We start from the raw sequence: 25,714 nt of genomic DNA, 5'->3' as shown, positions 1-25,714 counted from the left end.
GAGAAGTGTTGAAAGGGTGACACATACAAGTACAAGAACAAAAAAAATTATTGTAAAAAATGGTATTTTGTTGAGTCTATATCTGATTGGTCATAGGGTTTATTTTAGACCGGGATGCCATATAAGAAATCCATTCTCAATTTCACGTCACGCGACCACTATTTCGTCATGTGGTCACAAAACAAAACAGGTGAAAAAAGCCACTAAGATGTCGGCTTTTGTTTAACCAACCAATCAGAAAGCGCCTTTGCTCTTTTAACTTCCAATGTAAAATCAATTTTATCTCGTGGCGGTAAAAGCGCGTTGCCTTGCAAGCACATGATATTATCTGCAAGTTCGCTCTGGGTTCCATATTCTAACACAGCAAATATCGAAACCCGCTTGCACAAGACAACAACATGATGCCAGGAAAGTCTGGTAGGGCAAATCTCGAAGAGGAGAAGACTTTCCAAGTAAAATATTTGGGATGTACGAACAATAATGAGCCCGGAGTAAATGGTATCGATAAAGCAGTGAAGAGAATTTATGATGCGGAGAAAACGTGTCCGAAAGTCACCTTGGAAGTGAAGAAAGAAGAGATGACAATAACTCAGGGTCAAAAAAAGCAGTCGTTTGCCATCAAGGATATTTCGTACTGTTCGCTCAATCGACTTGATTCTAATATTTTGCCGTTTAATCATCACGTTTCGAAGAGCCCGTTTCAGGTTGAATGCCATGCAGTGATGTGTACTTCGGAAGAAAAGGCGAAAGCAATAGGACAAGCATTGTATTGTTCATACAGGGAAAGCCATTTTGAGGAATTACGGAAAAAACGCAAGAAAAAAGTTAATGACTTAAACGAGCAATTCAAGGACAGCAATATTTCTTCTTCATCTTCCGGAAAACCGGACGATGGCAGGAATTCTGACTGCGATAGCAAAATGACGCCTAATTGCGGTTCTACCGCGGAAGTCGTCGATAACGAACTGGACTGTATCGTCCAAGACATGCTCAATACTGTAGAACGAGAAAAAGAAAGCTTGAAAGATGAGACTGAAAAACTAGACTAACCATATCAATAGTTCAAGCTCCTTCCATCTTAATTCGAGCTACGAAAACTAGAATATTAAAAATGACATTAAGCTCGTTAGAAAGTTTTCATTTTTATTTTTGTGAGGTTGAACTGAGCCATTAGCGAGTGGAGTACTATGTCTTTAGGTCTCCAGCTCAAGGACCTGGATATTACATTACAAGACGGATCGTTTTAGCATCAAAATTACCGACATTTGTTCACTCGTTTATTTAATGCAGTGCACTATCAGGATATTTATGCTTGGATTTAGGGAGATATTAGCGACAGATGTGTGTATATATGTGTGTTTGTCGACGTAAGATTTAGCTTAATTATAACAAATGGTTATTAGTTTTGTGTCGTTTCTACGTAATCACGGTTCGATTTTGGTAGCGAGATCGACTCGAAAATAAATGAATAATTGCATAACAATCGCGCGAATTCCGGTGGAAGGCTGATTTTTTTTCAGTTTTCACTGAACAAAAGTTCAAACATCATAAGGTTTAAATTTTTTTAAATTCACCTGTCATTTGACATGAATATTTATAATGGATCTTGGCTCTTTTCTGAGATTATTGCAAAGTCTACAAATAGATTGTCACTAGCCCAGTGTACACCTTAAAAGATTCTAAGCTGATGGGGATTAATGGATTTTACACTGTCAGAATAGTGATTTGTATTATCGATGTCTAGTGACAAAAGGCGATCACTTGTACTCGTACAGTAAATTGAACGAATTACTTAATGTATTCTTATCTTACTCTAAAGCAATTACTCTTCTGACGTCTTTGGGAACGTGCTTTGTTTTATGACGATCCACGTGGCAAATTAAAATTACCCGATAAGGTTGGTTGCTACGACAACAGATTTTTTTGGGTGACATTTTGCTTTGTTTACTATTAATACACGATGCTGTTTATAATGTTCTTGTAGTTTTCTGTTCTGGTTGGTGTTGACTGAGATGCTGGGGTTTTGTCTTTGTGGGTATATATATTCAAACGATATTGCGAAATGTTATGAAATAAATAGGGAAAATACACACAGGAGATGATACCACATAGGTTCCTCGACGCACGTTTCAGTACTGGTGTCTCCTTGTGGCCTTAAGTATGACAAGTATCATCATGATTTACTTATATGCAATGATTTTAAAAGGATGTTTCTTAATATCATATGGTGGTTTTCGAGAAAGTCCTGTAAAACTAATAATATCTAACAAAATTCAAGTAAATAAAAAATTTAAATGCGAAAGTATCGAAACAAATTAAAATATATATTGTTATGCAAAAAGAGCAAAATTTCATAACTGACCACCTCCTATACATTATATCTTCTTTAACCTGGACACCACTAGTACTGCCCGCAATTATTGATTTATATCCCTAGGGGACCACTATTTCAATGTTGCTACTATCTGACAACTCTGTTGAAAGAGCATATGAGGGCAGTTATTCCCCATGCACCGATTAAGCTGTTCTTAACTACGCAGAATTTCTGTACAAATGCCTTTTGCATGTGATGTTTCTAATGTACATGTCGGAATTTATTGCATTCATACACATCTGATTTTTAAAGAAAATACAAAATCAAATACATCTCTTGAATAACATAACTAGTTTTATTGAGAACTGATATAAAAATATGACATAACTAAACTGAAATTAACTCAAACATGTTGTTAATATAGCGCCATGCTTGGTATGGTCGGACCAGAGGTCGGATTAAAACCGAAGCTGATCGGATTATCCTCCAACTGGTCGGAGCATGATAATGTTCTCTAGGAGCTACAGTTTAAATGTGAGCTAGCTCTCAAGTGTCTGGATATAAAACATTAATGAATTACATGGACTGTCGACTTTGGTCGGATTTGAATAATCGGAGCACACTCGTGACACTTTCGGGACTTCATAATGTAGTTTCTTTATAACTTGAGTGTCGAGTTATTGTGACATTATCTTGTAGGTATAGTTGTCGGATTATCGTCAGCAATGAATGGGAATACATACTCGTGACACTATCGGGACTTTATAGCGTAGTTTCTTTATAACAAGAGTGTCGAGTTATTGCGACATTATCTTGTAGTGGTATAGTCGTCTCATCGTGTTTCCTACAGCACATTCGTAACCTTCGTTTAACCCTATTCACCAGTAATGAAAACCCATCCCTGACATCTTGACTGACCACATAATAGACGAATGGTCTGACTGCAGAATTACATACAGTCAACATGATAGAAATGTTTAATAGAACAAGATAGTTCTCTAGCGTCAGCTTTTGGGAACTAAAAATAAAGATTGTTCGCAAGACTAGCATAGGAATTGTGGAAATGACGAGTAGAATAACCAAAGGGGTGAGAAAACGCTTGGCATCGTCGCATTCGTGGTGTCTTACTTCGTCTTGTTCACTGTTTTCACTGTTATCTGATCGTAATCTTTGACGCATGCTGTCGCGATCTGGATTACACACCCCTGATGAATGCCTATACCCAAACGCTAGTCTACAGCATGACACCAAAATTACAACTACGGGTAAAATAACTATAACGAAAAGAAGGAAAAGTGAATGAATTTTGGGAGGAATGTTGTTTCCGTCACTTGCAGTTGGCCAACGAATGAAGCAGTATCTTCGTCCACAAGATGATTTATAATTACTGGCAAAAAATAACGGGACAGAGATAGCAAAGAAAGCTGTAAACCACAATATGAGTACAGTGCGTAGTCCACGAGAGGGTCCACTATTCCAACTACCACTGTCTCCCTTCATGATGTGACATCTCTCTACGGCAATTGCGACAACGGTCCATACTGTAACAGCATAGAACATGTCCGTTACAGGGTAAATATACCTGCACGCTACACCTCCTAGTACCCACTTACTAGTTCCCTCTTGTTCTTTAGCAACAGCGAAGAGGAAACCAATCAAGAGTACCCCAATGTCTGCAACAGCCATGTTTCGAAGGTAAACTCTGATGGCAGCGTTGATATTCGAGTGTTTCAAGTTGAGTACACAGATGATGATGTTGAACAAGACTCCAGCGAAAACCAAGAATGATTGTGCTGCTAATCGAGTTATCCTAATCTCGTTGGACTCGTAAACATACCGAGTAGAACACGATGTGTTAATGTCATTTTGTCGCTCTTTCGGAAAAAGCTTGTTTACAAAGGCATCTTCGTTCCACGGCTGCATACTTTCAAGAACCCTTGTCTGCCACTCACGATTTTTTTATCTTATTTAAAAGCTTTGGGACTTTTTATAGAGGTCGCAGGATCGGACCAGACTGAATGTTTGCAGAAGCTTTTACAATCTTGTAGTAACGTCTTGGGGTCCCATTAGCAGAACAATACTTGATTAAAATCAGCTTCTTGCGGTTCTTGGTTTACGGTGTTTTGATCGTATGCTTGATTAATTGCAGCCAAGACTTTGATCTTTACTGAAGCATAAACAAATTTGTAATCTCAAGGCATCCTTTACTACGAGAGAAACCCGAAAGATATGTAAGCTGACTGTTGCCAGATGTGATACTCAGTCAGTGGTAATCTATACAGTCATGCAGCTTTGCATCTAAAAGAATCTGGCAACAAACTCGTTTCGAAGACGCCAAACTCCCACACAAACTTTCCTTTTCGTTTATAGACGATGCTCGACTATGGATCAATGGAGGCAATTTTCTTCACACAACATGTCTAGTGCCAAGACAGTTGTTAGGATTCAATGTGTTCGAGTTACGGGCGATAAACAACACTCTATTTTCGCATGGAGCTTTCAACACCTCAGTCGTAACATTCTAATAATTATAAGACAACAGCCGGTTGTAGAATTTCGACTATTACAATCACGCGAACAACAGAACTGCAGAGCATTCGCTTGTCTATCTCTCGTGATGTTACAAACCCAGTTATATTTGACACAACTCTTTGTAAATGATATGACGTACAAGATAGTGTATTGGCGGAATAGAACGCCCAAGGGCAGTGAACACCAGTGATGGGGTCTGATTTGAAGGTTCTGTCCCAAGTGTAATATTGATCACGAACGGTGACAGACAGACTGAGTGGTTGAGATGCTTGAGTAAATGCTGTCAAAATCAAGTCCCTAGATTGAGAAGATCACTGCCAGAGATGATACAAGGAGGGATCTTTTACTCTGTCTTGCGTGAAGCTTTCTGTAGCACAAAGCAAATAGCTTGACTAGATTATCATATTCTGTAGTAATTACATACTTGATGCATAAAACACATCAACAAAGAGATGTCAATAACAGATGGTGGGTAAACTTTATCCAATAGGAGGACAGCATTATATAACCTTGCCTACAGATCAAGTCATCGCAGGCGAGAGCGACCAGCCTTTCCTGTGCAGGATTAATGCGAAATTTCGCACACGAATTAAGGTCATTTTAAGGTCACTAAAAAAACACAATCGATTTGGCTTTGATTTATATTACCTTGTAATGTAAATAAAAACAGCTAATATAATCAGAGCGCAAAATCCTTCACATTTCTTGCGATAACATGTGGTTGGTTTGAAGTGCTGTTTACCCAATACCCCTCCATGTCTGCAAGCCCAGATTGTATCTCAAGGGCTGACTTAACCTCTATCTCTGTGCCCTGCTGTGCTCGCACAGACATTTTTGAGGGAAACATTTGTGGATACAGAATCTCAAATGTGGTTAACTAAACAATAGGTATTATTATAAGACAACAAAGGCTTGCTAAGGGCCGAAAGTATATGATCCCAAGCATGCGATTGCATTGGAGCAACCAAAAAAATACTTGTAACCTTAATAATGTAACCTTAAAAACAACAGCCAGAAAAAGAGAAAGAAAAGAAAGAGAATGAGACGGAAATATGTAAAGAGAGATATCTTTGATAACATTTTTGAGATGATTGAAAATTGTAGCCAAACAAAAAACCCGCTAAATTTCCTTCCTTCCCGTGAAAGGGCGTTGTGCGTAATGTCATGATAACGTATGTATTCATGATTAGTTCGCGGCACTATAAAAAGTTTTTTTTTACAGTTTTTGTGCCATTCTATTTTTAAACTGAGACACTAGGTAGAGCTGATCAGGTCATGAACCAGAATGCCTGCTGTACGGTTTTGTCCGTTATTCCTTCACGAAAACAGTAATCGCAGTTTATCATAATTTACTTGTTAGTCTTTTTGATGTAACAAATATTGCATCGTGTCCTACAACTCTATATTAAGACACTCAGACGTAAGACAAATCGAAGAAGTTTTGTCGGTAATCAATAGTTTTTCGAGATCGTTCCGAACTCAAGCCTGCGCTACCTTTCGTTTGTCAACTATACTCGCTTCGGCCCTTCTTTGGCGTATTTAGTCGGCAATCGATAACTACTGATTCGGATATTAGAGATTTTTACGAAGTTGATCCAAATGGTTTTAATCAGTGTAATGGAGACTTTATGTACACGAGATTAAGAGGAATGATTATCATGATAGCGCATCCTATCCCTCTATTTTAAAATCGCTAATGTATAACTAATATCAGTGTTGAAACATTGATCTAGGGCGTGTGCTTATAGTCGCGCAGCAGGAGGAAGGAATACCAAATTTGTTCGCGCGCTTTCCCAAAATTTTCCCGCAACTGAATGAATGGACACTTCTCAAAGTATCATGGATGCAAGGCTAACATGAAAATGCAAAAGAAATCACACTTTTTCTCGATGGAATTTGCGGCTTTCATCTGTATTTTCATGTTAAGGGTCCATTAGGATAGAGGTGAATGAATGCGGACGAGGTCGGTACTTTTACAAATATATGTACAATAAAAGGGTTTACGTGCATGCACGTTGAGTGTGTGCGATGTCAGTATGCTTTGAAAGCAAGGTTGTGATCACTAAGCGGTGCTTGCATATCTTCTCTCAAGGCGCTCCGATCCCGAAGCTTTGAACTCAGCAAAGAATGTTCCACCTTAAAAAACAAGAAAAAAAACTTAGTATAGTGTCATCTTATGGGACCCGATTTAGAGGGGAGGAGTGGCGATCCCAACAACTCTGGAAGTGATATCCTAGACTTCGTTCTCAAATATCTCTCTCTCAAAAGTCAAGTCTAAGAAACAAATTTTCTTTCTTAAAGAGTACTTACCACACCTATGCGCACTTCCATCTGTTGTACTTCCTGTCTCAGTCTCGTTAACGACTGCTTGATTCGCACTAACGGACCTAGAAAGATCAAGTTTGAGCAACGAGTTAGGAATCTTTTGTTGCTATGGTGACGTAAGGATAATAATGATGTCCGCCTATACCTGCATCGGTCATGTTTGTTCCTCGTTCGTCCATCTGTGCCTTAACTGTCTCTAGTTCTTCTGTTATCTGTAAATGTTTAAAAAAGCATTATGCTATAATATTTGTAAGCAGGAGGAGGGGGAGGGGGGGTGAACAAATAGGCAGATGAGGGCAGACCCTATGGGGGATGAGAGGAAGCTCAGAGTGAGGAGACTTTCCCCTCCCACCCCCCTTCCCCCTCCCAACACTGAGTGAGGTTAGCACTAACATCTTTTTTTTTTAAAATTACTGACAAGATTGTTATTCTGTTCCTTTAACCAAAGGGGATTGAGAAAAACACATACCACATAACTCTAATATGTAATACATAGCAAATACTCGCCTGTGCTAATTTCTTTGTAAGCTCTGTGACTCCACCACTGCCTTGTTTGTATCTTTCTTTAGTCTGAAACATTAGACATTGTTAAGATTATGTTATGTGACATCATAGGTGCTTTGCTCAAATAAGGTAAAAGATGTGGTATTCTGTTCTTTCGTTGCTAGTCTTTCTACAGCAACTTTTTATCCGTCTTCTGTTACTTCCCACCTCTCCCTCCCCTCCCCCTGCCCCTGCCACTCCCCCCTCAAAATGGGAACTCAGATTTGCCTCATTTGCCCTGGAAAAAAATGGGACTCAGGTCACTGGGAATAGAAAAAATCAAAACAAATTGGAAATGGGAAAAGGTTTTTAAAGAAAGAAGTTGAGGAATTGGATGCTGAGGTTTGTAAAAAAATGGGTAAAAAATGGGTAAAGAAAGGGTAAAAAATGGGATTGGCATCCCTCCCTCCTTCAGGAACCTCAATAAACATGGCAGCCAGGCCTTTTCCCCTTTTTTTCTCAAAGAAATGGATGCACATCAAAAATGATTGAATAACTAAAACCTAAATCCAAGTTCACACACCTCTGCAAGGGTGTCCTGTAGACCTCTGAACTCATGCAGAAGATGTTCCAACTAATGACAAAGAAATATTACAAGATAAGAGTGATGGTATTTAACCCATGGTTAAGTGATATTAGCAGACATTTTGTTTAAATATTAGATTTTGTTTCATGGATTCAAATAATATGTAATGAATAATATCAAAGTAGCATATTAAGCTTATCAGTAAAGAAAAATACTTTAAATTGTTGTTAATAGTTTTCAACGCAAAATTGAAGCAAAACTTGACCTACTTCTATATAAATCAATATCATACTATCACAAGATTACTGTAGTTTGAGAAGTCAAGCTCTTGCATAGGTACGAAAGAAGGGAAGAAAAATAAGCTCTACTTGTACAGTACACTCCCTAAGTTCCTGCTTCGCTTGAATAAAAAACTCCTCGAGGGACAAGAGAGGTTGACTTGGGGCAAGTCTACTTAAGCAGTAGAATCCCAATATGTGTGTGGGTATATCAGTAACAGTAGCATAACAAGTATTTTACCTGGTTGTTAACATATTTTTCTCGGCTAGAAATCTTCTCCAGGGTTCTGCTGATCTCATGGTGCAGCTTATCAAGATGTCCCTAAAACAACAACAAATGAATTAACTTTGTTATCTTCACTAATGGAAAGAACTTTGTTGGATCATGGGTTGCTGCTTTACTGATACCATATGCATTACTGTGTTGTGAAGAGGATAGCTAAGGAATTATACAAATTTACATAATTACACAAAGAAAGATTCCGAATACTCCAGTTTTAAAGTTAACAAATCTGATTTATAATATTATTAAACCATAGTCAGGTGATAAAATATTAAGTGAGCCATACCCTTGTCTCTGATAGAGATGACTTGATTCCATCACTGTGCTGTTGCATCTGTTCATAATGTGTTCTCCAATCCTGGAAAGATTTAAATTAAGTTTTTTATGAAGAAATAGTGCTATGTACAGTTATAAAGCACATTGGGGTTGGCAGAAGATGAGAGAAGTGTAAGGAGAAGCATTTGACGCATTATAGCGGAGTGCTTTTCGACACTTCTCTTGAAAGTGTTCTACTGCTAATCCCCAAGGGCTTTATAACTCCAGAAAGCACAGCAAGCAAGTTTTTAACTTTTTTTTATGAAATACAAATTACAATCATTAACTGTTATTTTGGATATACAGTAGATGATGAAACTAAAAGTGTGCACATGTGCTGTGTGTTCTCATAATGCACATGCTCCCAACTGATCGAAATGCGAGATTTATTCATAACATTTTTTTTATAATACAATGAATGAAATCCTTGATACCTTGTTATCAGTTCTGATGTGGACTTTCAGCATAGGTAGTACTCGTTCTACTTCAAGCTTCCATTCAGCAGCATCCACATTAGATTCCATCACAGATTCTGGCTTTGATATTTCACTATTCTGCAGGTACATAAAGTATATTTTTATTATTATTTTGAAGTGTACTTGGGTGGATTTAGATTTGTGATGCAGAGTTAAAGTAAAATTTCAATATCTAAACAGGGAGGGGGAAATGGGGGGGGGGGGGGGGGGGGTGGGGGTGCTAAAGACTACAAATCCCAGGAAAACATGGCCAAAAACCTAGAATCCACAAAAGAAATTGAAGAAAAGAAATTGAAACCACAAAAAAGAATTTGGAAAAGCTGCCTGTAAAATAATCCTAATCTGCAAATACTAAGATCCAACGTCTCCCCATCAAATAACATCAGCACATTCATACCTAACCAAATGGAATTAAACACCAGTAATAGTGTACAATCAGCAACAGTATGGTAAGTGGTCGATAAGTGGCCGGCAAGTGGTTGATAAGATGCAGCAATTGTGAAATATCTTGTCATAGGAGTACAGATAAATGTTCTGCTTACCATTAGAGAGCTTTGTTCTTTTAATCTTGTCAGATCCAAGTAACTATCATCTTCTTCAATATCAGCATCATGGTCATCCTAACCAAACACAGTGTCACACATGTTAGGAAACCTCTGTATCATATGCGAGTTTGTTAGGTTGTTTAGCCAAGCCCTGACTTAGATCAACCCAGAGGTTGCTTCAGGGTATAATCTGTAACTTAGCTGTGCCCTGACTTTGGTCAGGCCAGAACTAGCTGTTTCACTGTTCAGTCTGTGAGTTAGTTGTACCCCGACTTTGATCATCCCAGAGGTTGTTTCAGGGTTCGATGTGTGAGTTATCTGTGTGCTTACTTAGATCAGCCCATAAATTATTTCAGGGTCCAATCTGTGAGGTAGCTGCGCCCTGAATTTTTATTAACCTGGAGGTTGTTTTTAGGGTTGAAAAACATTCTAAGTTTTTTTCAAACATGTTGATACTAAACTGCTACATGTTGGAGATTCCAGTTGAAAGGTCATAGCACCCCATTTGCCCCTGACAAGCACTTCCTTATTCTTACAATGAATTCTCCTTCAACTTTGTTCATCGTCAACTCTGATTCATCTTCCTCCATTGTTTCTTCTTCAAAGTCTTCTTCAGGATGCAATGGCCTGAACCAGAGACAATGAAAACACACATCAGGAGCCAGTTGAATGAAACCTGAATAAGCACCACCCACCAGATAAATCCTTATCCAGTGGATAAACTTTATGTGGTTCAATGTATGAAGCTCAAATAGTAGTTATCCCCTGGATTTTTTCCTATACTGTAGTTAACTTTTTTGCTGGAACCTTTTTGCTGGATAGTACTCTTATCCACTGTAAAACTGATTACCCAGTGGATAACTCGTTTGGACTTTGTACAACTGGCTTCAGTATTCTTGATAACAAAGTTTTGCTTGAAATGGTTTATTTTTCTTTTTTTTAATTAAAAGACACATAAAATGATTAACTTGTACCAAACCTTTTCCAACTAAATTTTTTCAATTTCAGTGCTTCATCAGACAGTTTGTCTATACAATAACAGATCTGAAAAAAAGCAATAACAAAAGGTTTGATTTTAAAATTTGAGAAATCAAGGTTGTTATAGTGTCAAGACACTCATCTCTCATCATTGGGCTCTAAAAATGGGTTTGATTTCTGAACAAAGCATCATATCTGAATAGAGTTTATTGAGTCTATACCTTGATTCAGAGGTTTTCTCTGAGTTGTCATTCCTCCACAACCCACACACTAAATACCATTTCAATCTATGTATTCTGTATCCTGACTTTGATTAGCCCAGATGTTATAGCTCAAAAAACATTGGAGATTTAAGACAGCTGTAAAAGATAGTTCCTGGAACTTACTTGTTCTCCAGAGCCAGTCTTGAGTTTAGAGGGAGGAAAATCGGTCACTATTCCCTAAAACAAAAGACATTGTGAGAAATTTTCAAGAAATTCACATGGTCTGAAATGGGTGAAAATCATTTCTAAGTGAATCAGGAATGGCCCAGATAGCATATTCTCTAATGTGAAAGTGTTTTATATATGGTTGATTTATATTATGTAATTTTAAACTTACGAGTTTCTTCATTTCATCCAAGATGTTTGAAACTGTAGCATTAGGATCATCATACTATAGGGCACAAAAAAGCAAGGATTCAATAAAAATACATGTAATAGTAATTAGAATCTTTCCAAAGTTTATAAGTATGATACTGAATAGAGATAAAAGTTTATATGCACATCTAAAAATGAAAGTGCTTCAATATTCTTTATTAGCATGATACTGATTTAACATTGTAGTCATGATCATGATCACCATTATCATCATCACCATTATCATCATCACCATTAATGCCACCTCTTGCCTACAGGTACTACTGTATGTATTTTTGGGAGATTTTGCAGGTGTTAAATGTTGTAATTTTCAATACCACTACGATCATCATCATCGTCATCCTCATGATTTTTATCATCATCATCACCACCATCATCAATGTCATCAAACTCCTACAATCATTCCTATCATCAATATCATCATCATCAGCCACTATTACCATCACCCTTATCATCATCTTCATCATCATTATCATCACTGTCACCACCATCATCATCATCATTCATCACCAGCCACTACATCATCGCCACCATCATCATCACTGCCACAACTATCACAGTCTTTTGTATCATTCATAATATTCACCTCTTGTGGCTGTTCAAAGTGTCTACCACACTGGTTCAGAAGCCATGCAGCCAGTGATGTAAATGTAAAGAACTGTTCTCCTGGATTGGTTGGCAGTGCAAAATAGTGTCTGAATGTACACAAAGATAAAATAATTATACATTGGTACATTTACAAAAATATTATAAATACCCATTAAAGGATTAAAAAATACTTTCTTTTATTTCATTTCATTCTCTCTTAGTACAACTTTCAGTTAATTTTCATCAAAAACAAAATGTTCACAAGTCAGTTAGACACTTGCTTATTTTTTAAACATTGAACTTTCAATTTTTCCAACAAAATTCTTTGCTCTTTTCCAAACCAGTGCTCCAGATAACAACCCTGACAATTAAGAAAGCACCAGACCTTACCTGGTAAGTGGTCGAAAGCCAAGAGCTTTACAAAACTCTGTTTCATAGTCAAGAAGTTTGAGTTTTTCAAGCAAGTCTTCCATCACACCGACCGTCATCATGAACCCCAAAGCAGCGCCTTCGGCCGACGTATCGCCACCACGACGACCTTCTCCGTCCATATTTCGATTGATTGAGAATCTTTCTTGTCTAAAGTCCTTTTTTATGCGTTTAGGCTATATTTAAGCGTAGATTTTAGGCCTCAAATGCAAGTAAAATTTGTAAATACTTAGTTTATGACCAGCAGTCTAGTTGCCATGTTTGTCTCGTCTCGAAGGTGTTTGCCTCGCTCTGGAGTCTTCAACACAGGTAACCCAAACAAACGTTTTGAGGTAACCAACAGTAACCTGAGTTAACTTAGATGTATACGGACCGACAGCCGTTATATTTATTTTAAAAACAACCCAATCCATGCATTAACAAAAATCAAACTATCCTATCATTATTAGGAATTTATTGCACGGGTTGGGCTGGACTTTTTTTTAAAAGAAATGAAACTGCCAGTCAAATCGTCATTGACCCGATGCCGGTTAGACACTAATGTCAAAACATTCAATGACTGGCAGTTGTAATTATTTTACAAAATCCAGCCCAATGCATGCAACGACTGCTTCATGATACAACCAGCACTGGAAGGATAAAGAATAAGGCTTGGCTTATGAATGAACGGTGTGTTTAAGGGAAAAGATTATATCCCGGGCGTAGAGTGCGGCTCACGGCCCCCTCACAGCCCAAATTACATACATTTACTGTATTTTATGGGGTCCTTCTCCGCCCGTTGTATATTTTTTCCCCTGTATCTTGAATGATTCACTTTGAAAACCATTCAGAAGCCTTTTTTTCAATTCCTATCATTTCCAGTATGAAAAAATGAGAAAGGGTAGATCATATATGCCTTTAAAAAAATTAAGATGCATACGATTCAAGTCCCGGGCTTACTTTCTAGCGCAAATTTCGTAAAGCAGTACGAAAAGACGTGCCTTGACTGTGAGGGTGCCGTGTCAGAGTATTCGTATTCGGATGATAACTGAATAGCACATTCACCTAGTATAAATCCCGAAGTTTGGTATTAGTCAGGTCAATACTTTCATAAGATACAGCCATCGAAAAACTCCAAAATTTACCATAAATTTACTAAGAAAAGTATGGATAGGCGGGCTCTTTGTTGGCACGATCATACATTTCTTGGTAAATTTTGGAGTCAGTTGAATGACTGTATCTTGAACAGTATTGATCTGATTAACACCAAACTTCGCGAGGATTCTGTATAGATGAATGCGCTATTTCTTACTATTTGCGAGTTATTGTGTTGATTTTCACAATATTCATTGACTCGCACTAATTTTTGTTCCCATTTCCTTGGGGGAGGGAAGGCGGGTGTTAGCATGGCGTACAAAGGGATTGCGGGTTGATACTTTTGATGCTCGTAAAACCATAACCAGTTTACGACAAAAACAAAAAAGATCACACCTTTGATACCTATTTTACTTGGTCTTTTCGAAATTGGCATTTTAAGCCTTAAAATCCAAATTTTTGGAAAATCAGGATCTGGATTTACTCCATGGACTGGACTTTTCTTAGGTGGATTGTCGGATCGATAAAAAAGTTACTTTAGTATTTTAAGTTAAAATTAATTTTAAGAAATCTAACATTACCTGAAGAATTGCTTTGGCGTAGTTATTTTTAAAAATCAATGGAAAATATGGCTTTTATAAGGAGTAAACGGTTAAGGGTACATCGGTGAGAATCTGTTCATTTATTGCACTTATTTTCTCATTTCTTTTCATCTTTATCGAACAAGAAAATCTAAAAAGCGTTCAAAAATTAAATCCCTTACTCTATTAGTTTATGACCAGCGTATGTTTTCTCGAAGGTGTTTGCCCTTACTCTGGAGTAGTCACAACAGGTAACCCAAACAAGACATATAATAAGTGTCTCTAAAACGAAAGTGTCTATAAAAACGAAAGTGTCTAAAACATATATGTCCGGCAGCTGTTAATTTTTCAATCCAGTTCAATTCATGAAATCTTAATTAAGTTTAAATACAGACCAATCCATGCATTAACATTAACCAAACTATCCCAATATTCTCATCGGTCTCACTGGTATAAATGTATGAGAATTCGAACTGATTAGCATATCAGTAAAGCCTACTGCGTCTATAGGGAACGTTTCTTCCCGCTTCTGCTGCTGAACGACAAGTTTGAATTCGGAGAACTTTTTACATCCCGTAAGAAGTATCGGCGAATGGGTAAGGTTTGTGTTGCCTTTGAATTTTTGATTGCTATGTATAGCTAAACGTCGTTAATGGTTTAATTGTTTTAATTAATTGGTTTAAAAACATATAAATATGCTTCGTGGTTTTCATCTTGCACGTGTTTAGTTTGCTTTAAATTTTGTCGAGGATTTTTTCTCGGCATGAAAAAAGTGTACACTTAATTAACTTGCCTGACTGAAGTATCAATTGCATTACAGTTTTCCCGTTTCTTTCGCCCCCACTTATTATTTTTTCTGTAAAGAATATAGATTACTTCATAGAAAGACGTACGGAGTGGTACGAGCGAGTGAGTGCTTTTACACATACAACGAGCTCGTGAATAGTATCATCTCGTAGAAAGCACTTTGTATGATGGTTTCTCATTATTATATGTATTACTAGAATTCACATATAAAAGCTTGTTTTCTTCTAGTGTTTTCTTAATGAAATAAAGACACTTTCTATGATGTTTTCTCTTTAGTTATCTAAGCTTATAAGCTTATAGTATTACTAGAATTCACATATAAATGCTTGAAACAATTTGTCAAAACTTTTACTTTACATACTTGGCCTTTCATTACTGTTGTAGGGTTATCCTTCTTTCTCAAGTATCGGGCAAAGCTTGATGGCGGTTCGTATTCATCTCTGTCTTTCTTCCTGACTTCAACGAGGAAGGCAGAAAGCAGCTCGTTCAACTCTCTTGACTCCATTTCCTCAATGTTTTGATCCACACTTTGGTCTTCAGGTATTCAGTCAACAAAGCCAGGTGTCTTTTAGTCTTATATAATGTATATAAAAAATATATTTTTATAAAAAAAAAAACAACTCGCCATTTTGTTGACTACAAAGCTGCAAAAATATACGCAAATTTGCTTTTGGCGGGAAACCATCCAAATGTCACAATTTCTCGTTTTCTGATTGGTTGGTTTCGTCAATTCTCAATTTTGGTTATATTTTTCACATGTGAAAAAATATTGTACGCGACGCAGATTGGTCTTTTTACTTTTTTTTTTTTCACATGTGAAATATAAACCATAGAGATTTTTATAGCAAAGATTTCCTGTATGGAATTCTAGTAATATATATATAAATAGTTTTTCCCCTCCCGCTATAGGATGACAATTCTTATTACTTTTTGCTGCATCACCGAATAAATCGCGATATCAAGAATTACACAGCACAACATTGCTTTTTTGTCTGGACTAGTGGGCGTAACGCTTATTTAAGGTCACAATCAAAAATAATGTATAATAGACAATGTTAAAAATTATCATGATTGCATTAGTAAAACGTACCCTGTTGTATTGCAAATGATTAGGCGAGAGGAAAAACTGCTTCTTCTTTGTTATTCAAAAAACATAGCACTAGAAAGGGAGAGATTGAAAATACGTTTCAGTTAATACTGACCTCTTGGCTGATTTTTTCCCCCACAATCAAATTAATTAAAAAGAAAGCCTAGCAAATAGATACATACTCTTTAATACTTGATAATGTTTTCTTTAAACAACCGGAAAGTCGTGATTGACCCGGGCCTCGTTACGCTTCGTATATCAACGTGCTATTAGTGTAAACAAGGAGGAGCTCCGGAGGTAAATTTACCCGTGTCAGCCGCTTCCCACCCCTCGGCGAGGAAGGGGGAAGCGGCTGTACACAGGCTATCATTTCGAGCATTGTTCCAGTGAAAATAAACAAGGCATGAGCTTCCGAGCAAGCAAATAAAAGTAAGACTCATTTAGGCAGACACTAATCTAGTCAATATAAAATTTGTCAGCAAATGCTTAAAATTATTCAAATTTTACCAGCTAGTAAACAATTGCATGTGGAGCGGATATTTTGCAGAAAGGCTCCGATGGGTGCTCTTGTTTTTTATTGCTAGTCGTATAACTGGCGCTCGAGATCGTCATCCCCATCTTATTTTATTATTAACGGGGTGTTTGAGTATGTAGCGTTCATCCTGACTCTGTTCAGAATATTATATTACCAAGACAAAAATGACTCTGACTCTGTTCAGAATAATATATTATCGAGAAAAATTGTCCTCAAACGTTTTCTCAAACTTGTTAGTAGCGGTTAGCAATCCCTCCTCATCAGCCTCAGTTTCGTGTGCTATTGCTTTTTGATTCATCCAACTGAAAGGAAAAAAATAACAGGCTTACCCTGTTATTGAATGGTGTGTTTTGAGAGAAAGCGGTCTACATCTCGGGCGTAGAGTACATCTCGAACCCCATCAAATCCCAAACTACATACATTTACTGTATTTCATGGGCTCCTTCTCCGCCTGGGATGAAGTCTTCATGTATTGTGTTTCCTTCACTTTGAAACTAATTTGGAAGCCTTTCAAAAAGAAAGAAAAGGACATAATTTTTTTAAGATTATGAAATATGGAAAAGATGCTGTAGGCTTGATAGGCACTTTAAAAAGGCTGAGTTCAAATTGATAGTGTCTGTCTTTCTTCGCCGGGCACAGAATACGAGCGAATTCCAATTGATAGATTAAGAAAATTCAGACTGAAAAGCTTTTTGAGTAGGTATAATGTTTGGGCCACCCATCCAAATACTAACCCTCCTTAGACGGGCTTGACTCAGTATCTTCGATGCGCGAGTTTTTCCCACTGGGCCACAGCTCTATATACGTAATCAGCATAACAATAGCCGTGCAAACAATGCACCAGATAGACTAGACTTTTTGACATTAAATTTTCAACCGATTTCGTGCGTGGCAGAGATGCAAGGGATTAGCCGATATGGTCTGGGGGCCGGTTGGTCTCTCCCCTGATGCTTCGGCTAGAACATTTTCTTGCGTAATTCGTACACCCAAGGGCAGAAGGATTTAATCGCCGTCAGGTCCGAAGTCCATACGCCGCCTCAGCTCTGCGGATGTCTCGGGGGTATCGCAAAGTAGAATCGATTTTTTGAGTTCTTTTGGTGGGTTCGAATCCCACGTTATGCAAAAAAGATTTTTCTTTTTTTATACATTTTTTATTATAGCTTCAAATCTTTAGTCGCTTACATATACATAGCTACGTAGTATTGGCCGTTCCCCGTGGGTCAGATAAGAGGGGCCGTGTGAATGGGGATACCCGAGTCAGTTTAATTTAGTAATTTTTAAGTAAATTATAAGTTAACTGTTAATAATTTTACAAGCGCTAGCCATAATATTAACAAAAATAACAAAATATCAGTTATTAACTGTTATTGACAAACTTTTAGGAAAAATGTCAGTTAACTATAACCCCATCCACACCTTCAGATAAGAGTGCCCATTTTCAAACTCGTCAGTTTACTCTACTTTCTCCCACTCAGAAAATATTCATAGTTTCGCTATAAAAATTTCTTTCAAAAATGTGATTAAGCTTATCTTTATTCGGTTTTATAAATTATGGATCGTTTCTTGAAGTAAACAATTGATGCAAACATGCTAAACAATCATGAAATGTCGCAACGCAGGGAGCCCAATTTAGATTAAAGTGAATGGTGAAAATATAATCGAAAAAATTAAAGAATTAATTATTTTTTAAATTTGAGATCAAGATAATGTCCTCCGTAATGCGAAAGATTAAAATAAAATCAACGAAAAATGCACAAGAACATTTTTTTCGCGCGCGCCTTTGTTTTCCTATATAATTTCCCTATGGTATCTGATGTCGATCTTATGTATATATATTCTGACAAGGGAGGAAACTACAGTCGCCATATTTTAACAAACAACTCTAATGTTCTGCCATGTTATCTCAAGGTTACTACCTGCGCAGGACTCGGGCGAGAACGAATTTCGACCTTACTACTCTCCCGCACAGAATTTGGGTAACGTGTACACGACCCACCAACAGCCACCCCACAGGAATAGTCAGAGTTCTCTTATAGTCGACATTTACTTGGTTTTACTTGAAAAATGAAAGATAACTACAGAGAATAGCTTACTTTGTTAGCAGCAAAACTGAAAATAAGCTGGACATAAAATATATCAGGGGAATTTTATTCAGTCGGCTAGTAGTCGTACCCTACGATACCATGAATAAAGCTATGATAAATATTTTTGTGTTTAAATATGACTAACTTAATCACCTGGACTGCGAGTATCCAATCTAGCCATCTCGTTGGGTAATGGCTAGATGGGATATTCGCAGTGCAGGTCATCCAGAAAGACTAGAGAGAGAATAATCGTGAGGGGAATTTTATTTAGTCGGCTAGTAGTCGTACCCTACGATAGCACAAATAAAGCTTTAATAAATATTTATGTGTTTAAATATGACTAACTCAATCACCTGGACTGCGAGTATTGTATCTAGCCATCTCGTAGAGTAATGGCTAGATGGGATACTCGCAGTCCAGGTCATCGAGAGAGGCGAGGGATAGTAAGATTTTCAGGGGAATTTTATTCAGCCCTTTAGTACTCGTACCCTGCGATAGCATAAATAAAGCTACGATAAATATTTATGTGTTTAAATATGACTAACTCAATCACCTGGACTGCGAGTATCCCATTTAGCCATCTCGTAGGGTAATGGCTAGATGGGATACTCGCAGTCCAGGTCATCGAGAGAGACCAGGGAGAGTATAATTGTGACGGGAATTTTATTCAGTCGGCTTGTAGTCGTACTCTACGATAGCATAAATAAAGCTACGATATACTTTTAAATATGGTCAAGGAGACCCTTAAATACGATCATATGGAAAAGGGATACTCTTAAATACGGTCAAGGTACTCTTATTACAATGGCATGAGAAAAAGACTACATCCCGTGCGTAGAGTGCAGCTCAAAGTCCCTTCACAGCCCAAATTACATACATTTACTGTATTTTATGGGTTCTTTGACTACCTTGGATATAGTCTACTGCTGCATCGTATCTTGCCTTCACTTTAACACCCATTAGTAAGCCAATTTTTCAATTTTTCTACCAATTCTAGAATGGAAAAAATATATAAAGAGTACATTTTGCATGACTTTTAAAAACTAAAGGTCGTTTTCTTTTCGATACAACAATAAGCCGAAAAATTATTTTCCTCGCCCATAACTTCTTATTTTGTCTCAGCGGAAGGAATATAGATCTGAAACTACACTGGGTATATTTGTGCCGTGCCGTGATCTTAAAAGTGTATGGACAGTAACTATGTTTATATTGAGAGGAGGTGAGATTCGAAATACAAAATACGTCTAACATCCATACCGTTGAGAGAAATCGTGCGTGGACAGTAATTATAGAATTACATTTTTCGATACCATGCCGATCAATGTTACAGCATTAACAAAGTTCGCTGATTACATTTAGCAAGTTTGGTCTGGTTTTGTGGAGGGAGGACACTCTTTCAATCTGCATAGTTAGCGCAAAGATTTTGCCGCCAAAAGTCCAATTGTAGAACCAAATTCCTCGGGGGAGGGGGAGGTGTAATTAATAGCTTACAAGAGTCTTTCGGGTGAAACATTTCATGCTCGTAAAACCAGTATTTTTAACGACAAAAAATAAAACAAATGACGCCATTAATACGCATTTTACTTGCTCTTTTAGAATTTGACAATTTTAACCCTAAAATCCAAAATTGTGGAAAATCCCAATCTGGATTAACTCTTTGGATCGGACTTTTTCTAGGTGGAGTGTGGGATCGAGTATAAACATTTCTTTAATAATTTAATTTAAAAACAATATAGAAACTTAACCAATACTTGAAGAATTGCTTTGACGCTGTTATTTATAGAAATTACTGATAAACATGGCTTTTATGAAACGAAGACGGGTAAGAGAACACAGGGCGAATCTGTAAATTGATGCGACTTATTTTGCCATTTCATTTCACTTTTATAAAGCAAGAAATCAAAAAAGACGTTCGAACATCCCTCACCTGTGACCATGCAAGATCATATGGTAAAACTGAGAGGGGTCGTACAGTTACCATGAGATACCGCAATAGAGGGTTAAACGAAAGTCTTTATTCCATAGAGATGGATATTCTATACAGTATCATGGTACCAATGTTATTCAAGTGAAAAGAGAAAACGCGAGTAGTGACTTTTATGTGTGTTTAAAAGAATGTATATGTATACGGTCAATTCAAAAAACGTTGTCGTCGACCGGCTCAAGCCTACGCGACTGGACCGAAAGGAATATGGGTAAAAATCACTGAAGCGGTTAAATATTCGTTCTGAATTGATTGTTCCCGCTAGTAATAAGATAATAACGGCTAGAAAAAATCCATAGAATGCATGTCTTCGGGTTTAGGGGAAGAAAAACAAAGTAGTTATGATTCAGTTCACAATTCCGAAAATATGAAGGCATTAAAAAAAAAGTCTCCTTCAACACTTCCCGCTCGCCTACAAAGGTTGGTGCTGTAAACCAGGCATAACTAGTCAGATAAAGTTATGGAGTCAACTCGGCTTCAATGATTGCTACCCAGAGTTCCTTTCGGTCCAGTCGCGTAGGCTTGAGTTGGTCGACGACAACATTTTTTGAATTGACTGTATGTTTATGTTTATTGCTGACTATTGAATTGACGAATGGACCCTCTACGGTCCAGATATAACAGGGAGCCCAACCCGTTTTCCACAAATGTCCTCATTTAGCTTACAAAGCAGATGGTGAATTAATAATGATTCGAGTGCCCCTTTGTTGAACTTGCACAAATAGACAAATATAGTTTAAGAGTTTATTAGGAACACCAAAGATCCTTTCACTGGATGTGCACTACATGGGACCTGATGTGGAAGCTACTTGTTCAGACTCATTAAAAAGATATTTTCAAAATCGGTTAAAAGTTTACGTTTTACTCGAAGTAAAACAACAACAACAAAAAAACAAAAAACAAAAAAACAAAAAAAAAAACAACAACAACAACAAAAACAAAAAACAAAAAAACAAAAACAAAAATAAAATAAAATAAAATAAGATAAAATAGATAAAAAGAAACTTGATGCACGAAACTGGTTTAAAGCTGATTAGGAGCTACGAGGTCCTTTCACTGGATGTGAACTCTATCAGACCATGACTATTTCACATCCAGTGAAAGGACCTTTTTCATAATCGAAAGGGTCCTTTCACTGGATGTGATCTCCATTAGACCATGACTATTTCACATCCAGTGAAAGGACCTTTTTCATAATCGAAAGGGTCCTTTCACTGGATGTGATCTCCATTAGACCACATGACTATTTCACATCCACTGACAGGATCTTTTTCATGATTAGAAGGTTGAAAGTTGTTTTTACTGGATGTAAACTTCTTTAGACTATGACTATTTCACATTCAGTGAAAGGACCTTCTTCATAGTAATCAAAATTTGAAATGTTTCGGTCAACGCAAAACAAAAAAATAAATAAGATAAAATAAGATAGACCTTTGAACTTGGATACCATTGCATGAAACTTAATTTAATAGTTATTAGACAAATACAACCAAATTTGTTGATTTGTCCTTCTAAGCGGTTCGCTCTGTTCAAGAGTACCGTCTCTATACGGACGGGACAGCTGCGGACGGCGTTACTGTTCACCAAAAAACTGTAGTAGTTTAAAATCTGTCTTCATCCGCCCCCGTTTCTTGTACGATTGCTTTATGATGCATGCAAATGGAAGGATAAAGAACGACAGGCTTAGCTTGTGCTTGAATGGAGTGTTATGAGGAAAAGACTACATCCCGGGCGTAGAGTGCATCTCAAAGCTCCCTTAAAGCACAAATTACATACATCTACTGACTTTATTAGGTCCCTCTCCGCCCGGGATATAGTTTTATCATTTATATTGAATGCGTCACTTTGAAACCCATTTGGAAGCCAATTTTTCAATTAAAAGTACCACTCCTAATTCTGTATGACCTTGAAAAACTCAAGGTACAGACTCATGAACTCCTTTTCTATTCAATAAAACAAGCTGAAATCGTGTGGGGACAGTTCTAAGAATTATATCATTGGATATCATGCCGATCAATGTCACATATCGGATAAAACGAACATGGCATTGGACTTTAGCATGTTTGTCTGGTTTTTCTATCTGCATAGTTAGTGTCAGGATTTGCCGCCAAAATTTCAATTACCTTGAGGAACACATTCCTTGGGGGAGGGGGAGGTGTAAGTATTGGCTTACAAGAAGCTTTCGGGTGTAACATTTGACGCTTGTAATACCAGTATTTTTTAACGACAAAACAAAATAAATGACACCATTGATACGTATTCAACTTGCTCTTTTAGAATTTGATAGTTTTAACCCTAAAATCCAAAATGGTGGAAAATCCCAATCTGGATTTACTTCTGGGATCGGACTTTTTCTCGGTGGAGTGTGGGATCGAGTAAAAAAAATCCTTTGGTATTTCACTTTAAAACCAACGTAGAAAGTTGAAGATTACTTGATAAATAGCTTTGAGATAAAATGGATTTTATGAATAGGAAACGGCAAGGGAACACAGTTGGAATTTGTACCTTCTAAGCCACTTATTTTGCCATTTCCTTTCTTTTTTATAAAGCAAGAAATCAAAAAAGACGTTCGAAAATCCCTCACCTGTGACCATGAAGACCATGTGGTAAAACTGAAAGAGAGGGGTCGTACAGATACCGCGTGCAATATACAAGGCAAAAAAGTCTTTACTGTAATTTCTAAAATAAGCTTACTTTGGTATCCTTTTGAATGTTGCGATCTTTGTAAAACTCGTTACTCCGCCCGCACATCTTCACACGCCACAAATGGAAGCTTTATGTGGTTAATGTAATATCTAAGAGAAAATAAGCTTAGCAAATAAGGTGTACTTTTGAGTGTTGTGATCTTTGTAAAACTCCGGGTATCCCACACTCCTTCCCACGCTTCAGATGGGACGCCTTCTGTCGATGTAATATCTTTAAGAAAATAAGTTTACTGTGGTGTCCTTTTGAGTGTTGTGATCTTCGTAAAACTCCGGGTATTCCGCACTCTATCACACGCTTCAGAAGGACGCTTTCTGGCGATGTAATATCTAAGAGAAAATAAGTTTAATGTGGTGTCCTTTTGAGTGTTGTGTTCTTCCGGGTATTCTGCACTCCTTCACACGCTTCAGAAGGACGCCTTATGTCGATGTAGTATCTAAGAGAAAATAAGTTTACTTTGGTGTGCTTTTGAGTGTTGTGATTTTCCGGGTATTCCGCACTCCTTCACACGCTTCAGATGGGACGCCTTCTGTCGATGTAGTATCTAAGAGAAAATAAGTTTACTGTGGTGTCCTTTTGAGTGTTGTGATATTCGGGGTATTCCGCACTCTATCACACGCTTCAGAAGGACGCCTTATGTCGATGTAGTATCTAAGAGAAAATAAGTTTACTTTGGTGTCCTTATGAGTGTTGTGATCTTCCGGGTATTCCGCACTCCTTCACACGCTTCAGAAGGACGCCTTCTGTCGATGTAGTATCTAAGAGAAAAATAAGTTTACTGTGGTGTCCTTTTGAGTGTTGTGAAAATCACACGCTTCACAAGGACGCCTTAGGTCGATGTAATATCTAAGAGAAAATAATCTTACTTTGGTGTTGTTTTGAGTGTTGTGATTTTCCGTGTATTCCGCACTCCTTCACACGCTTCAGAAGGACGCCTTCTGTTGTTGTAATATCTAAGAGAAAATAAGTTTACTGTGGTGTCCTTATGAGTGTTGTGATCTTCCGGGTATTCCGCACTCCTTCACACGCTTCAGATGGGACGCCTTCTGTCGATGTAGTATCTAAGAGAAAATAAGTTTACTGTGGTGTCCTTTTGAGTGTTGTGATATTCGGGGTATTCCGCACTCTATCACACGCTTCAGAAGGACGCCTTATGTCGATGTAGTATCTAAGAGAAAATAAGTTTACTTTGGTGTCCTTATGAGTGTTGTGATCTTCCGGGTATTCCGCACTCCTTCACACGCTTCAGAAGGACGCCTTCTGTCGATGTAGTATCTAAGAGAAAAATAAGTTTACTGTGGTGTCCTTTTGAGTGTTGTGAAAATCACACGCTTCACAAGGACGCCTTAGGTCGATGTAATATCTAAGAGAAAATAATCTTACTTTGGTGTTGTTTTGAGTGTTGTGATTTTCCGTGTATTCCGCACTCCTTCACACGCTTCAGAAGGACGCCTTCTGTGGTTGTAATATCTAAGAGAAAATAAGTTTACTGTGGTGTCCTTATGAGTGTTGTGATCTTCCGGGTATTCCGCACTCCTTCACACGCTTCAGAAGGACGCCTTCTGTCGATGTAGTATCTAAGAGAAAAATAAGTTTACTGTTGTGTCCTTTTGAGTGTTGTGAAAATCACACGCTTCACAAGGACGCCTTAGGTCGATGTAATATCTAAGAGAAAATAATCTTACTTTGGTGTCGTTTTGAGTGTTGTGATTTTCCGTGTATTCCGCACTCCTTCACACGCTTCAGAAGGACGCCTTCTGTTGTTGTAATATCTAAGAGAAAATAGTCTTACTTTGGTGTCCTTTTGAGTGTTGTGATTTTCCGGGTATTCCGCACCCCTTCACACGCTTCAGAAGGACGCCTTATGTCGATGTAGTATCTAAGAGAAAATAAGTTTACAGTTGTGTCCTTTTGAGTGTTGTGAAATTCACACGTTTCAGAAGGACGCCTTCTGTCGATGTAATGTCTAAGAGAAAAAGTTTTTACTGTGGTGTCCTTTTGAGTGTTGTGATCTTCCGGGTATTCCGCACTCCTTCACACGTTTCAGAAGGACGCCTTATGTCGACGTAATATCTAAGAGAAAATAATT

The 25,714-nt window shown here is 37.6% G+C and overlaps 3 protein-coding genes across 3 annotated transcripts; 1 reads left to right on the top strand and 2 right to left on the bottom strand.

The window, feature by feature from the left end:
• The first annotated feature begins 296 nt into the window (after positions 1-296).
• Positions 297-1,796, top strand: LOC116303142 (low density lipoprotein receptor adapter protein 1). The gene has a single exon (XM_031712620.2). The coding sequence runs from the start codon at positions 399-401 to the stop codon at positions 1,047-1,049; it is 651 nt and encodes a 216-aa protein (XP_031568480.2). The 5' UTR covers positions 297-398; the 3' UTR covers positions 1,050-1,796.
• Positions 1,797-2,650: 854 nt separating this feature from the next.
• LOC116303134 (rhodopsin-like) lies at positions 2,651-6,299 on the bottom strand. Its single transcript, XM_031712611.2, has one exon. It carries the CDS (start codon positions 4,235-4,237, stop codon positions 3,077-3,079), a length of 1,161 nt encoding a protein of 386 aa, XP_031568471.1. The 5' UTR covers positions 4,238-6,299; the 3' UTR covers positions 2,651-3,076.
• Positions 6,300-6,436: 137 nt separating this feature from the next.
• LOC116303133 (intraflagellar transport protein 57 homolog) lies at positions 6,437-13,048 on the bottom strand. The gene is made up of 15 exons (XM_031712610.2): positions 12,732-13,048; positions 12,340-12,448; positions 11,716-11,769; positions 11,502-11,555; positions 11,117-11,181; positions 10,674-10,764; positions 10,135-10,212; positions 9,551-9,670; positions 9,088-9,159; positions 8,760-8,840; positions 8,238-8,288; positions 7,679-7,741; positions 7,317-7,383; positions 7,157-7,233; positions 6,437-6,982 (listed from the first exon to the last, which is right to left on the bottom strand). Exons 1-15 carry the CDS (start codon positions 12,890-12,892, stop codon positions 6,878-6,880), a joined length of 1,248 nt encoding a protein of 415 aa, XP_031568470.2. The 5' UTR covers positions 12,893-13,048; the 3' UTR covers positions 6,437-6,877.
• Positions 13,049-25,714: the final 12,666 nt, after the last annotated feature.

This window comes from Actinia tenebrosa, unplaced genomic scaffold (assembly GCF_029948245.1).
Source record: "Actinia tenebrosa isolate PJP-AT-01 unplaced genomic scaffold, QUT_ActTen_1.0 PGA_scaffold0__85_contigs__length_37466705, whole genome shotgun sequence".
NCBI lineage: Eukaryota > Metazoa > Cnidaria > Anthozoa > Actiniaria > Actiniidae > Actinia > Actinia tenebrosa.
Note: the sequence above shows the minus strand (reverse complement) of the source record. Positions and strands in the feature narration are given on the sequence as shown.